Here is a 15287-nt window from a genome sequence, read left to right on the forward strand (position 1 = left end):
AGCATTTAGCAACATGGCTGTGCCGCTACACCCGTGCTGCTAAAAGCTGTGCAGTGTAGCTGCTGTTTGTCAGAAGGAGAGAGCTCTCCTGCTGACAAACCCCCCCCCCCCCCCCCCCCTGTGTGAGTGGCTGTGGCTTTGTTGGCAGGAGAGAGCGCCTGCCGACAAAGCGCTGTTCACACCGGCACTTTTCATCGGTAAAACTTTTGTCATTCGGGGGGGTGTTTTTTAACACCCCTGAATGACAAAAGTTTTGCCGATGAAGTGCCAGTGTAGACAAACTCTGAGTCTGTTAACCCCTATTTCACATTGCTTGTGGTGTAGTGTATGAAAGAGTTAATTATAAAGCCAACTGCTATTAGAAGTTACTTCTTAAGTGTCCTGCCCTCAGAATAAGTTCAGACAATAGGACGTGCTCTGATCATGTGATGGGACTGAAGCTTTTTTCAGGCCAGTGGAGTTATCCTGATTTATACTGGAGTCAGGAGAATCAGGCCAGTGTGTCTGTGCGTTTTACTTGCCGTCTGTTAACACTATGTATCATGCAGTCAGAGTGGTGTAGGAGCAGCCCTGGGATAATTCTCTGTTCCATTTTACTTTTGGAGGCAGTGTGGTTTAGTGGACTGATCACGGACCTGGAAACCAAGAACTCTCCTGAATTTGATGACATGTCTGCCATAGACTCACTGTGCAGCCTTGAACAAACCCCTTGAGACACTCAGGGCCTGGTTTTCAAAGGTGCTGAGCACTTACAGCTCCCGTTGCCTTCAGTTACCTTTGAAATTCAGGCTGCAGGTGTGTCACATTGGGTGCCTAAAAACGGAAGCACCTGAAAATAGCTGAAGCTCTTTTGAAAACTGACCTCTAATCTCTCTGTGCTTGAGTTCCCCATGTGTACAATATGGGATATGTCCTAACTTACAAACAGAGGGCACTATATATTATACAGAATTGGCAAGGAGACCTTTTACCTTTAAGTTTTGCTATGATGGTTTGAACAACCCCAGTACTTAGTTGCCATAGAAACATGTCCCTGAGCCGTGATAGGGAATAGCTTGCGGGAGGTGAGAAAGGGAAGAGGCAGAAGAAATGGAATAAGCAAACAGGCACATTGGCAGTTGGGAATTGTGGAGGATTTGAATGCGTAGAGAGATCACCAGATTGGAACCACACAGGGACAGGATGGGTTTGGAAAGGAGGAACCTCCTGCACTGCGTGGGATTAGCAGGAGTGATGCCCCCAACTTTTGTATGGGGCAGTGGCTGCTCGGGCGATGATTTGTAACGAAGGAGCAGATCGTGAAGCTGAGCTACTGAGGGAGGGTGGAGGGGGAGTTACGCAGAGGCAGCTGAAGCTGTGATGTGCCTGGAATTCCTGCTGAACCACTAAGAATGCAGGAGCTGAAGTGATGAAAACGTTCAGAGTGTCACACGCACTGTTTCAGGAGATTGGCAGATTTCTCCGGGTTTCAGCAGTTGGTGCTAACAATCCCCTGCATCAGAGCAGAGGGGCACTGGTATGTAGGAATCCAAGAGGGATTCGACTGTTGAGAGTATTTTATGCTTATATGCAGGGTATTTGGCTGGACAGTTGCAGGAGAGATATAGTTCATGTGTGGATCTGAATTCAATTAGCTAAGCCATTCCAGAAGAACTGGGGCAAGATGCTGATGTGTATTGTTGACGTGCCAAATAAATGACTCCACACATAGTGTATGGCACTTAAGGTTTACTGTATTGAAAGGTTCTGCTGTCTTCAGAGACACCTTATGGAGGGATAGTGGGTAGAGTTTTTCAGAAGTACTCTGCACTGGCCTAACTCTGCTCCCATCAAAGTCAGTGGTGGCAAAACTCCCCCTGACATCAGTGTGTGGAGGTTTCGCCCAATTCCAAGTGCTTTTGAAAAAATCCCATCCTTAGGCACTGTGGTGCCAAGGACCATACAAATCCGTGGGTAGAGACAGAGAGCTCTATAGGGGGGAATTATTCGAGAAATGACAGAGTCAGTTTTTAAGGGTACCCAGTGTATGGCAGACAGTCCATGGCATAGCTGGAGTAGGTAACCAGTTCACTAAACTGTCTGCTTTTGCAGTATTGATGGTGAATTGGTGATGCTGCCGCTCAGCAGTCATATGTGAAAAGTTCTTTTCCCCCATAGATTTCAAAATGCTTAGATGTTGGTAATAGTTTGGGAGTCCAACAGGTCTGTATCTTGTCATCCACCATGCTTAGCACTGGCACTGACCAGCTCATGCACAAAGAAAAAGAGCCTGTTTTCCAGACATAGGACTGGCATCTGATGTCATAATGATTCGTGAGCTGGGCATCACGGGAGGGAAGGCGAGAGCTGGACTTGTACTAAAGCAAACGTCTTTCTCTTTCAGCCCTATATAAAATGCACTAACAATTTATCCATGTCAAATCCTGCTGGCCTTTAACTCTTGTGAATAACCCTATTGACTCTACTGCACAGAAGGTTGTGTTGGCATCTTGCCAGGAGCCCAAGTGCCCCGCCTAATTTGTATATGCATTTACTTATTCTAAATCAGAAATAAATGCGCATGGTCATAAAAACTATAACTTCCTTGGCAGAAGAACTGAAATGGCTCCTGATTAGCGTTCACCCGTGATAATAGCCTGTTAATTCTCCTCCCCTTGCTCTCTCAGCCTGTGGTTTTGAATGGAGCAGCACGCCCACTAAATTAACAGAGACATCAGGAGCTTTATTCAATGAAGGGCTGCAAAATTTTACTCTGTGAAGGGGCAGTCACCTCTTGAACATCTCTGAGTGGTTTGGTGTAGTGCCACAGTCCTCTTCTCACCCCTAATGTCCCCTGTAGGCTGCCAGCTGACCTTGGCAGGTCTTCAGGGGCTTGGCCCTCCGGCTGAGTCAGAGTTCTAATGAACCCCTTCTGGAATATTAAAGACTCCCACAAATTTGCCCTCGCTAGGGTCTCCAGACCTGTCTCTGGGCCCTTTAAGTTCAGCCTGTTGTTCAGTCTCTCATATAAGCCCTGCCCCTTCCTGTGGTGGTTGGGGAATCAGGGCCACTCACAACTTCGGTTCCAACCCAGGGACTCTACACCAGGGGTAGGTAACCTATGGCAAGTTGTGCCGAAGGTGGCACACAAGCTGATTTTCAGTGGCACTCACACTGCCCGGGTCCTGGCCACCGGTCCGGGGGGCTCTGCATTTTAATTTAATTTTAAATGAAGCTTCTTAAACATTTTAAAAACCTTATTTACTTTACATACAACAATAGTTTAATTATATATTATAGACTTATAGAAAGAGACCTTCTAAAAACGTTAACATGTATTACTGGCACGCAAAACCTTAAATCAGAGTGAATAAATGAAGACTCGGCACACCACTTCTGAAAGGTTGCCGACCCCTGCTCTACACGTAGCAGGCATGTACTGCTTGATTCACTCTGCCACCGCTGTTTCTCTGGACCTCTTCCTGCTGGACCCTTTTATTTCCAGCCCTATATTGGGGCCAACATCCTCAGGTCCTGCTCCTTCTGCAATCACAGCTGTGTAAGTTCAGCCAGCCATAAACTCTCTGTGATTGTTGGACTCCTTTGGCCAGAGAGGAGCACCTGTCTTCACTCCTCTGGTTCCAGCCAGGGACTGACCTGCTAATGTCAACCAGCTCCTTTTATCTGGACCAGCAGGGCCCTGATTGGCTGTGGCTAGCTCCTCTAGCCTTTGGAGGACCAGGTCTCTATGGTTTCCAGAATGACTGCTTTGGAGAGTCTTCCTTAGGCAAGCTTGGAGGACCCACCTTCCCTGCTCCTCTCTTCCCAGCTCGCTGCTTCTTGGGGTGGGGTGCAGTAGGACCAAAGGGCCCCCAGCAGGGAATTGCAATGGCTGAATACACCCCATCACAGGCTCCTTTTAATTTACACACAAAAATGGTACTGTCCATTCTTATCAGATGCTGTAGCCTGTCTCATGTTACTGAGGCTTCATTATTTTTTTAACGAAGAATATTTGTAAATAGAGCTAAACTGCAATTGCAAAGTAAATCGAGAGAGAACACTGTAATGCATTAACCTTGCTGTGTCAGTATTTGGGCACTCATGTAACCCACAGTGGGTTACTCAGGCATCTGTGTGATTAGCAAGATTCTGCTTCATCCCCTCTGTATGTATGGATGGGGAAACTGAGATACAGAGTTGGTGACTTTCCCAAGCAAAGCTGTGAGAAAACCAGGATTTGGGAAAAATAGTGGAGAAGTTGTGTGTTAAAGCAGTGGCTCTCAACCTTTCCAGACTACTGTACCCCTTTCAGGAATCTGATTTGTCTTGCATAACCCCCAAGTTTCACCTCAGTTAAAAACTACTAGTTTACAAAATCAGACATAAAAATACAAATGTGTCACAGCACACTACTACTGAAAAGTAGTTTGCTTTCTCATTTTTACCATATAATTATAAAATAAATCAATTGGAATATAAATATTTTACTTACATTTCAGTGTATAGTAGAGAGCAGTATAAACAAGTTATTGTCTGTATGAAATTTTAGTTGGTACTGATTTTGTTAGTGCTTTTTATGTAGCCTGTTGTAAAACTAGGCAAGTATCTAGATAAGTCAATGTTCCCCCTGGAAGACCTCTGCGTATCTTCAGGGATGCATGTAGCCCTGATTGAGAACCACTGTGTTAAAGTGTGGGAGAGGGGGTCGAGCAGTTACTTAAACATGCTCTTCTTTTACACCTTTGGTCTCCTTGGAGTGTAATCTGCAACAATTTAGACTCACTTATGCATCTGTTGAGCGGGAGTCAGGAGGTCTAAGAGAATGTGAGTGGACAGGGAATTAAAATCAGTGTGAGATATTCTAAGTTGCATCTCCTCTAAATTTGGTCTGATATCTATGGGCCTATCTAGACGAACAGTTAGTGTGCAGCAAGCTGGGGTGTAAATCTATAGCACACTAGCTGTCACTCAATATATGTCCATGTGGATCCTGATACCAGGCAGTAACAGTTCCTGGTGCATATTGACCTACTCCTGTTTCAAAGTGGGGTAGATCAAAGTGCAGTAGAGGACTTTTAGTGTGTGGCAGCAGGTTTCACATGGAGACTATGGGTATGTCTACACTTCACACTAAGGCCAGGCTCTGACTCAGGTTTGAGCCAAAGCCCCCCTTCCATCTATACATAATTCAGTCAGACTCAGGTCAGCAGGTGCACAGGACCTGCTAGAGGAGTGGGTCAGAGCCCACTGCGAGTCTGCTCCCAACCCTGTCATTGTGCTGTGTGGACATAGGCCAAGCCACAGACCCAAGTCAGAAGGTCTTCATTATGCAGCATGGACAAGTTAACAGGGCTGCAAGACCCGGGTCAAGCAATTGTAAATCCAGGTTTACAATGCAGTGTGGACACTCAAGCACAGGCTTGGAAACCTCAAGTCCACAAGCCTGGGTCCCACGGATCTGGGCTTAGTGTGCAGTGCAGATAAACCCTTAGTGTGTAGCAGGCTACTGCAGTGTAGATTTACACCCCAGCTTGCTGCACACTGTTTGTCTAGACAAGCCTTCAGACTCTCTCATTCTATCACGACATGGAAATCCCCCAGATTGTTAGTCGGAAAGAGCCCATGGCACATTCACTTTGCAAGGCTGACCTGAATTCTGAAGAGCTATTCTAACCAAAAATGTAACCCTACAAAATCGCAGTGCATTTACAGCTCTATTCTCTGTCAAAGATTGAATGTTTTTTTCATAAGCTGAAAACCACACAGACCATAGCAAGCTGCCACCCCAGCTTGGGAACCACATCTGTGTTTTCCAGGTCATATGGAAGAGAACGAAATCTTATGTTGCTGTGCATGCTGTACCTCAAAGATCTTCTGGGGTCTCGGATGCGTGTAGAATTATACTTTACTAGACTGACAAATGTATTGTTTTTTCCAACTGCGGCTGTTGCCACCAGATACAGCACTTCCTCAAGCTGCACGCTCTCTCTGGTGTGTGGGTGTTGTATACACACACCCCACTAGCTGTGTCAAACCTCAAACAAAATTGTTAAATAGAAACAAACAGGTTTGTTCCCTGTTCAAGAAAAACTTTGCTTCTCTCTCTTGAGACCTGATCCAGAAAAGAGACAGCCCATTTCTGTGAAATTCCCCTGCAGGTGACATGACACAGAGAGAACAACAATATTTCCTTGTTTGGGGGTTATTCATTCTGTTTGCCACATGTGAAAGGGGAGTAGACTCACTTTGGCCACGCATCTGTGTGATACCTGAAAAGGGAGCCTTCTCACCTAAGGATGTGCAGCTACCCACAGCAAATAGAACAAAATAAATTTTCCATTTAGGTGCTTATGTTATAGAGCCAAACAGCTGTGGTAGCAAACACACAAGAAGAATCCCATATGTTTTGCTGCCTTTAACGCTGTGTATTTAATTACAACAAATAATATACACGTGGAATAGAGACAAGGCTCTGGCTGAAGGCAGCACAGTGCATTTCAGAAGTGGGCAGGGAATTATAATCTAATTCTGTCTTCCTATGGTCCAGTGCAGAGAGAAACCTGGCCATGTCCCTTCGGTCATAGCCCATACACTAGCTGCAAGGAAAAACGGTGGAGTAGGAGCCAGTGTGCTGTTGCTATGCCATCTGAACTTTCATAATTGCGATGAAGTATAATGCTATTTTAAATGTGTTATTCAGACTGAACATCATATGTGTTTCTTATACTGCTGGCTCGGTAATAATATGAAAGGACTCCAAACTAAATTTGTTTCTAACATGCAATTGGCTTTTTATCAAGAGAACGGTCTACAAAGATGCTGTAACTACAGCTAGCATTCAAGCCACGTGCACACAGACTAACTTTCTGGTCCCATCTCCAAACTCTTTCCTCCTGCAATCTGTAGTACTCCTTCCAAGTTCCATGCAGGTTGCCACAGTATGAAGAGCAAACCATTTGAGGTGGATTTTTTTTTTAATAGAAGGAAAACAATCTGATGTATATGACACATTTTGATTGCAAACCTACAGTTCAGATCTTTTAGGGCAGCCTTGTATAAACATGGATTTCAAAAGATGTTAGTGTCTCATTCACTGCTGACTGGTGCTGGGGTTAACAGTGTGTATGTAACTGCTTGTGTAAGTAAACTAGCAATAGGTGCTATATGCAGCCACACAAAATGAGAGTGTGGATAGGGAAAACACTAATTCAAGAGAGGCAGTGTGGTATAATTGTTAGAACAAGGCACTAGGAGTCATGGCTTCTGGGAACTATTCTCAGTTCTGCCAATTACTCCTTCTATGGCTCGTGCAAGTCATGTAATGTCTCTGTCTCTCTTTACCCACCTATAAATAAAACATACTTACCATATGGGAGAGTTGTGTTTATAAGTGATTTGATTTGATTTCAGAGTAGCAGCCGTGTTAGTCTGTATCCGCAAAAAGAAGAACAGGAGGACTTGTGGCACCTTAGAGACTAACAAATTTATTAGAGCATAAGCTTTCATGGACTACAGCCCACTTCTTCGGATGCATATAGAATGGAACATATATTGAGGAGATATATATACACACATACAGAGAGCATAAACAGGTGGGAGTTGTCTTACCACCTCTGAGAGGCCAATTAATTAAGAGAAAAAAAACTTTTGAAGTGATCATCAAGCTAGCCCAGTACAGACAGACAGTTAGATAACAAGTGTGAGAACACTTACAAGGGGAGATAGATTCAATGTTTGTAATGGCTCAGCCATTCCCAGTCCTTATTCAAACCGGAGTTGATTGTGTCTAGTTTGCATATCAATTCTAGCTCAGTAGTTTCTCGCTGGAGTCTGTTTTTGAAGTTTTTCTGTTGTAATATAGCCACCCGCAGGTCTGTCACTGAATGACCAGACAGGTTAAAGTGTTCTCCCACTGGTTTTTGAGTATTTTGATTCCTGATGTCAGATTTGTGTCCATTAATTCTTTTGTTATCTAACTGTCTGTCTGTACTGGGCTAGCTTGATTATCACTTCAAAAGTTTGTTTTCTCTTAATTAATTGGCCTCTCAGAGGTGGTAAGACAACTCCCACCTGTTTATGCTCTCTGTATGTGTGTATATATATCTCCTCAATATATGTTCCATTCTATATGCATCCGAAGAAGTGGGCTGTAGTCCACGAAAGCTTATGCTCTAATAAATTTGTTAGTCTCTAAGGTGCCACAAGTCCTCCTGTTCTTCTTTTTGATTTGATTTGATACTCTGGGATAAAGAGCCCCATATAGAGCAAAGTATTAATGTGGATGATTCTTGAGGCAGAGAAAGAAGCAAGTATTCCCTATTACCCTCCCCAAAATAGATTTTTAAGGGTTGCTACACGAACTCTGTAGAGATGGACAGACTCAGTAGCAGTGGCTGCAAGGGACCAGAGAATGGGCAAGTCCAGGCTTAATTTCAGTTTCTGGAATCAGAAATTGGCCTTTTTCAGTTCCCAAAGCCCAAATATAGATCCAGATCCAGACCTCTAGACTTGAAACCCTTCCAATCTGGGGGTATGTGGTAGGAGAATGTTACTATTAAGCATAGCTTCATGAGAGAGACCATGAAAAGTAAAGCCAACTTTTATTTTCATTTTCCACTCACATATTTGTCACTCACAGAGTTGACCAAGGAATGAAGGAATTCCTGCCATTCTTACCCTTACAGATTGGTACCTAAATACAACTGAATACGTTACCGTTCCATCTCAGACTCTGCCAATCAATGACACACACACCCTTTTGGAATGACACAAAGCATGAGTCTTAATAAATATGTTCTCCTCCCTTTGGAACACACTGGACTATTTGCATTTCTGGAGGAGACATGACCTGCATTGTTAGCTGACTATCCTACTCCATTGTTGATAATACTCTTGTTCTCCTTGGTAAAGGTCCCAGATCCTGTCTGTCTTTATAAATGTACTAAATCTAATGGTTTGTCTACATGATGTAAGATTTTGGCAGCCACCAAAGTGCACAGGCATGTGGCCAACAACCTACCAAGTCTAATGTTTAGAATATTTACCACTGGACCTTGAATTCAAAGGGAGTTGCACCTGCTTATGCCAGATTTGAATTTAGCTTCATGTCTTTAAGATCTGGAGGATCTAGATGTCCAGGCTGCGGGCTTGGGCTGGATCCCAGGCTCTGGGACCTTCCCGCATTGCGGGGTCCCAGAGCCCAGGTTGCAGCTCAAGCCTGGATTTTTACACTGTAGTTTTATAGCCACGCAGCCTGAGCACCGTGAGCCCGAGTCAGCTGACACGGGCCAGCTGCCCGTGTTTTACTGCAGTGTAGAACATACCTTCGGAGGTCTTTGGGAAAACCCTTGGTGCTGATAACTCAGTAGGTGTCACTCTCTTCTCCAGCACAAAGTTAAGCTGTGCTGTATGGTTACCTTAGGTGCGTCTGGGGCCCCACTACCACAGCATCTGAGCACCTGACCACACAGTCATTAATGTATTTATCCTCACGGCAGCCCTGTGCCTTACAGAAGTCCTATTATCCTTTCTCCAGATGGGGAACGGAGGCACAGAGAAATGGCTAGATTCACAACAGAACTTAGGCACCTACCTGCTCCTTTAGGCACCAAAATCAGAACCTTTTGGGATCCACAAAGCCCCTGCTCAATTGCCTCTGAGCCTGTAGGTGCCTAAACTCACCTGGCACCTAAATTTTTGCAGTAAAAATGTCCTATGTTTCTGCCTCTGAGCATATGCATTGCAGTCCCATGCCAGACATCTCAGTCTTAGAGGGATTCACAAACCAGGGGAATATAGGTGTTTCTCTGCTTCTCTGCAGGCTCTGGGTGGCGCTTACCTCAGGCAGCTCCTGGAAGCAATGGCATGGCCCCCCTCCAGCTCCCAGAAGTAATGGCATATCCCTCCTCCAGCTCCTTTGCAGAGGTGCGGCCAGGCATTGCTCCCACAGCTCCCATTGGCTGCGATTCTGGGCCAATGGGAGCTGCAGAGCTGGCATATGGGGCAGGAGCAGCATGCGGAGCCCCCTGGCTGCCCCTACACCTAGGAAACAGAGCGGGGACATGCCGTTACTTCCGGGAACCATGCGGAGCCATGGCAGGCAAGGAGCCTGCCTTAGCCCCGCTGTGCCGCCAACTGGACTTTTAATGGCGGTGCTGATTGGAGCCACCAGGGTCCCTTTTTGACCAGGCGTTCCAGTCGAAAACCGGACACCTGGCAACCCTAGGGTCTGAGCACACAGCTCTCGGCTTGGCATCACCCATTGGCTTGCTTCAGCAAGGAGCCACCTGGAGTGCTGCTGGCTTTTGTGAATCCCATGCTGAGGTGCCTACCTCTCCCCATGCTCAGGCGCTGAGCACCGGCCTTGTGAATCCCAGTGTTTTTTTCTAGGTGCCTAAAAGTTAAGGATGGTGATGCTCAGTGTCACACACCTAAGGTTTTTTTGTGAACCTAGTTCTAAGTGACTGGCCCAAGGTCACACAGAGCAAGGACTTTAAGCCAGGTCTCCAAAGCCTTAGGGTAGTGGTTTAAGGGCTGAGCTATCCTTCCTGTCTACTGCTGTTAGAGGAACCACCTTCATTTCACATGGATACTACAGCAGTACCATGAAAGGCCCAGTCAGGAACCCTGATCCTACTGGGCTGAGCCCTGTTCAAACACGTATAAAGTCAGTCATTACCTTGAAGAATTTAGTCTAAGAACGGCATAAGGCATGCCTGTTATTTGAGGCTGCTTTATAAAGTTAAACGGTAGTTCGATTAAATCCTAGAGGTGACTCCTCTTCAGTGGCAGGTGAAGGTATTCCTGTGTATAGTTTGCGTGTCAGTTGGTAATGTTTATAAAGCATGTTAAAGTCCTTCTGAATGAAAGCACTACTGAAATGTAAGATCATTATCATAGCTTGGGCTGAGGCAGCTTTTCAATTACCTTGGCTTGTGCAGAGCACGAATGCAAGCCAGGTATTTGTGTATCGGTGGGAGTGCCTCCCCCCTCCCCCCCCCCCCCCCCGGTGCAGCATTTACGTACAAAAGAGGAAAAAACCCGAACTGACCAGCTTTTAAACAAAAAGAACATAAATTACAAACTGAAGAAAAACATGACAAATTCTTTACTCTGGGTTGCTTAGCACATAATGCCTTGTGCGTGTCATGCACCGCTAATACAGTTTTCTTGCAATTCAGTTAAGCATGCCTGTGCTGTCTAACTGGACAGTTGGAGACACAAGTGTTATTAAATCTTAGACGTTTGCAAATAACCTCATCAAATATTCAAACATTAAAAAAGAAAACCCAGCAAAACACAAAGTATGTATTATTGGCCCTTTATGTTTTCAGGTTAAAAAGACAGAATTAAGCATTTGAACAAAGCTGCTAATGATGTGTGCGTTTGGAGAGCATAACTAATTAATTTCCTAAAGGTCATAACTGATATTTCCCACCTACTGCTTTGCTCATGTTTAACCTTCAAGGAGAAAGAATTTACATAAGAGGCGCATATTTGATGTTCTTATCAAATCAATCAATCTCTTCTTTTTTTCCAGGAGGAGGGCTGAGAACCACTGAGGGATAGCCAGGAGGTATGATGCAGGAAACTCCACCAGCAATAAACGTTACAACCGGCTATAAAGATCAAATGACACTTGGGTTGGTTAATAAAAGATATACATGGGAAAAGTGTTGGAATATTGAGCATGGAAATTTACTGTGCTGAGCTCAGCTGATGAAAAACAAGTTTCAATCAGAAAAGCGGTTTACTTCTGTCAACCCTTCTGCCTACCAAATGGAAAATGAGGCCTGTATATAGAGAGAGGGTGGCAGAAAGAATAACAAAGTCTCGCTGAACTACTGGCTTCAGAGAAAGAAAACTGGCATTCAAATTCACCTCTGGAAAGTGTAGCTCTCCAGTTTGAAGGTTGTTTGAGGAATTTGGGGGCTGAAGGTCATGGTTGGAAGCTAGCAGGATCCGAAGCAATTCTAGATTCCCACGTTAAATGCTGAAACTGCTAGCTTGACTCCACTGTGAAGCAACACCTGAAGTAAGTGAGAATACAGAGACCTAGGAAAACGGCTAATTACAACACCAGCTAGCCTATTATTTCAGCAGTATATTGTAGACTTCTGAGAGAAAAAAGCGAGAGGGGCTGAAGAACTTAGAGGAGTGGATCTTTTAATAGCCTCAAGAAAAATAAACTAACTGAGTTTTGATAGGAAGAACTATTTTGTCATTGTTTTTTCTGCATTCCAAATTTCAAAGCTCTTTGGAAAGTCTCCCTCCACCCCTCCCCCCATCTATTTTGAAATATATAATTTTGCTCAGACATCTATTTTCACCGTTTCTACGTATCTGGAAGTTTCTTGTTTTGAAACTATGGGCTCAGAACAAGCAACCCCCCAGGTATCTGTGGGCAATAATGACTTGCTTTATTTCAAGATACATTTGTGATCTGGAAGTTCTTTGCCTTGCTCAGTTTTTCAAGCGATAAAGAAAGATCGGGGCCCAACGATGGCAGAGAAGTGCGACTGTATCGCCAGCATGTATGGCTACGATCTGGGTTGCCGCTTTGTTGATTTCAGGCCCCTGGGCGTTGGTGCAAATGGACTGGTTCTGTCTGCGGTTGACAGCAAAAGCTGCCGCAAAGTGGCCGTGAAGAAGATCACCATCAGCGACGCGCGGAGCATGAAGCATGCCTTCCGAGAGATCAAGATCATCCGCCGGCTGGACCACGACAACGTTGTGAAAGTGTATGAGGTGTTGGGGCCTAAGGGAGCCGATCTTCAAGGGGAGATTTTCAAGTTTAACACGGTGTACATAATCCAGGAGTACATGGAGACTGACCTGGCTCGACTGCTGGAGCAAGGAACGTTGACAGAGGAACATGCCAAACTCTTCATGTACCAGCTGCTGAGAGGGCTGAAGTACATCCACTCAGCTAATATACTGCACAGAGACCTCAAGCCTGCCAACATTTTCATCAGCACAGAGGACCTGGTGTTGAAGATTGGCGACTTTGGGCTGGCAAGGATTGTAGATCAACATTACTCTCATAAGGTATGTGAAATGAAACCGTTACTCTTTCTGTGTCAATCAGATTGCTGTCCGAGGGAGAGATGGGCTCAAACCAAATTCCCAGAACTGATCAGCCCCCACAAATTTTGGAAGAGCTCAGCTCTGGATTCGTGTTCAGTTCTGGGCAGTGGATCTGATTCCGACTTTGATTACTCTAGTTTTGCATCCACAGAATTCTATAGACTGCATTTGAGTTATTCCTGACTTAACACTGGTGTTAGAGAACCTGCATCTTCGGCCCACTCTTCCATTGCTGCTGCTTCAGCCTCTTGGTATCTACATATTTGTGACTGCAAGCACTAGGACCACAGCACTTCTTCTAAGGGGAAACTTTATTGTTCCTATTCTGGGCACCTGTTGCAGCTGCCCAGAACACCTTCTGTTAGTATTATGCTCTATTTCTGGGTGTCAGTGCATAGAACTTCCTCAACCCCCGGCACACTGCAGAATCATAGCAATCCGTCTCTAGTGTATCATTTCTCAAATGCAGTCACCATAGTCGTATGCAGCCACCAGGGGCTTTTTTTGCAGCCACAGCCCCCTGGGCAGTGATGGGGGTGGGGGAAGGAGGAAGGGGCTGCCTGATGAATTTTGCTGTTGTAATTGGAGCAGCTCAAACTTTTTGAGGTTGGTCCTATGTCAGGTTCTAATTCTGTCTTCCAGTTCCAGGGTGAATAGCTGCTGTAGCTATGCCATGGAACCTTCTCTCTCATGCACTATTTAGTGGCTGTTCAACAGAAATTTGAACAGCATGAGCCCAAACTAATCCCCCAGACCTAACTACTCTTGGAGTACTTGAAATCTGGGGATGGATCTGAGTGCTTCAGGCTGCATACCAAGGAACTGATTCTCCACTCTCTTCTGTTCCTTACCAGCTCATCAGCCAGGTTTGAACTTGTGCACTTCAGCACCAAAGCACACGTGAGCTGGAGGAGGTAGCAGCTAGCAGTAGCAGGCTGTTAAATTCTACGTGGCCTAGCTACTTTGGGGACGGGGACTATAACACACATTTCACAGTCGTGTGGTGCTTTCACCTTTCACACCTATGCAAAAGTGTGGCCACATCTGACTTTTCAAGTCATGCTCACAGGTGATAGAATTTTACCCCCACTTTGCCTAGTGTAAGTGGCTATGCAAGGTGCAAACAGTGGAGAACCAGGCCTTGGCTCTCTCCTCAGCAGGGCGCATTTATATCACTTTTCATTCTTTAAGGTCAAATCCTGCAGGCCTGACTCAAGCTGTGCTCTCCTTGGTTTCCTGTGTTACTCTTGGCCTGCCACAGCCCTGCTCTTCTAGTCTGTGCCATCTTGCCAGAAAGGATTGTGTGTGAGCATCCACGAGGACTTAGCTGAAAACACCAAACACATTTCTCTAACGCACTCAGCCTAGTCTTTAGAGGCGAAATGGTGATAAGAACATAAGCCTGGCCATACTGGGTCAGACCAATGGTCCATCTAGCCCCGTATCCTGTCTTCCGCCAGTGGCCAATGCCAGGTGCTTCAGAGGGACTGATCAGAGCAGGTAATCATCAAGTGAACCATCGCCCATTCCCAGCTTCTGCCAAACAGAGGCTAGGGACCCTTCAGAGCATGTTTTTGCATCTCTGCCCATCCTGGTTAATAGCCATTGATGGGCCTGTCCTCCATGAACTTATCCAATTCTTTTTTGAACCCTAGAAACACATATTGACTTGGTCATTATGCAGTGCTCTAGCTCAGTGGTTCTTGGGGTACACAGAGGCCTTCCAGGGGGTACATCAACTTAGCCAGGTATTTTTCTAGTTTTACAACAGGCTACATAAAAAGCACTAGTAAAGTCAGTACAAACTAAACGTTTCATATAGACAATTACTTGTTTATACTATACACTGAAATGTAAGTACAATGTTTATATTCCAATTGATTTATTTTATAATTCTATGGTAAAATGAGAAAATAAGCCATTTTTCAGTAATAGTGTGCTGAGACACTTGTATTTTTATGTCTGATTTTGTAAGCAAGTAGTTTTGGGGGTACCCAAGACAAATCAGACTCCTGAAAGGGGTACAGTAGTCTGGAAAGGTTGAGAGCCACTGGTCTAGCTGACCTCATCTGGGATTTTTGTATGTGGAACAAGGGGAAAATACATTATAAACTGATGTGTCTAACCACTCTGAAATGCAGCCCCTTTTCTGCTTTTTCGGAATCACTGACCAATGCATGGTGCATATTCTGATGCTGTTAGTAAACTAGGTCTATCTC

General features: G+C 45.0%; 1 protein-coding gene across 4 annotated transcripts in view; it reads left to right on the forward strand.

The window, feature by feature from the left end:
* Positions 1-15287, forward strand: part of MAPK4 (mitogen-activated protein kinase 4) — a 147295-nt gene that overhangs the window by 62761 nt on the left and 69247 nt on the right. For all 4 annotated transcript variants that reach the window (XM_005296876.5, XM_042850674.2, XM_065598731.1 and 1 more), the window contains one exon: positions 11522-13029. In XM_005296876.5, coding sequence (XP_005296933.1) covers positions 12484-13029 — 546 coding nt within the window. In that variant the 5' untranslated portion in view covers positions 11522-12483. The remainder of the gene's footprint in view (positions 1-11521; positions 13030-15287) is intronic.

The sequence above is a fragment of the Chrysemys picta genome, chromosome 6, assembly GCF_011386835.1.
Source record: "Chrysemys picta bellii isolate R12L10 chromosome 6, ASM1138683v2, whole genome shotgun sequence".
NCBI lineage: Eukaryota > Metazoa > Chordata > Testudines > Emydidae > Chrysemys > Chrysemys picta.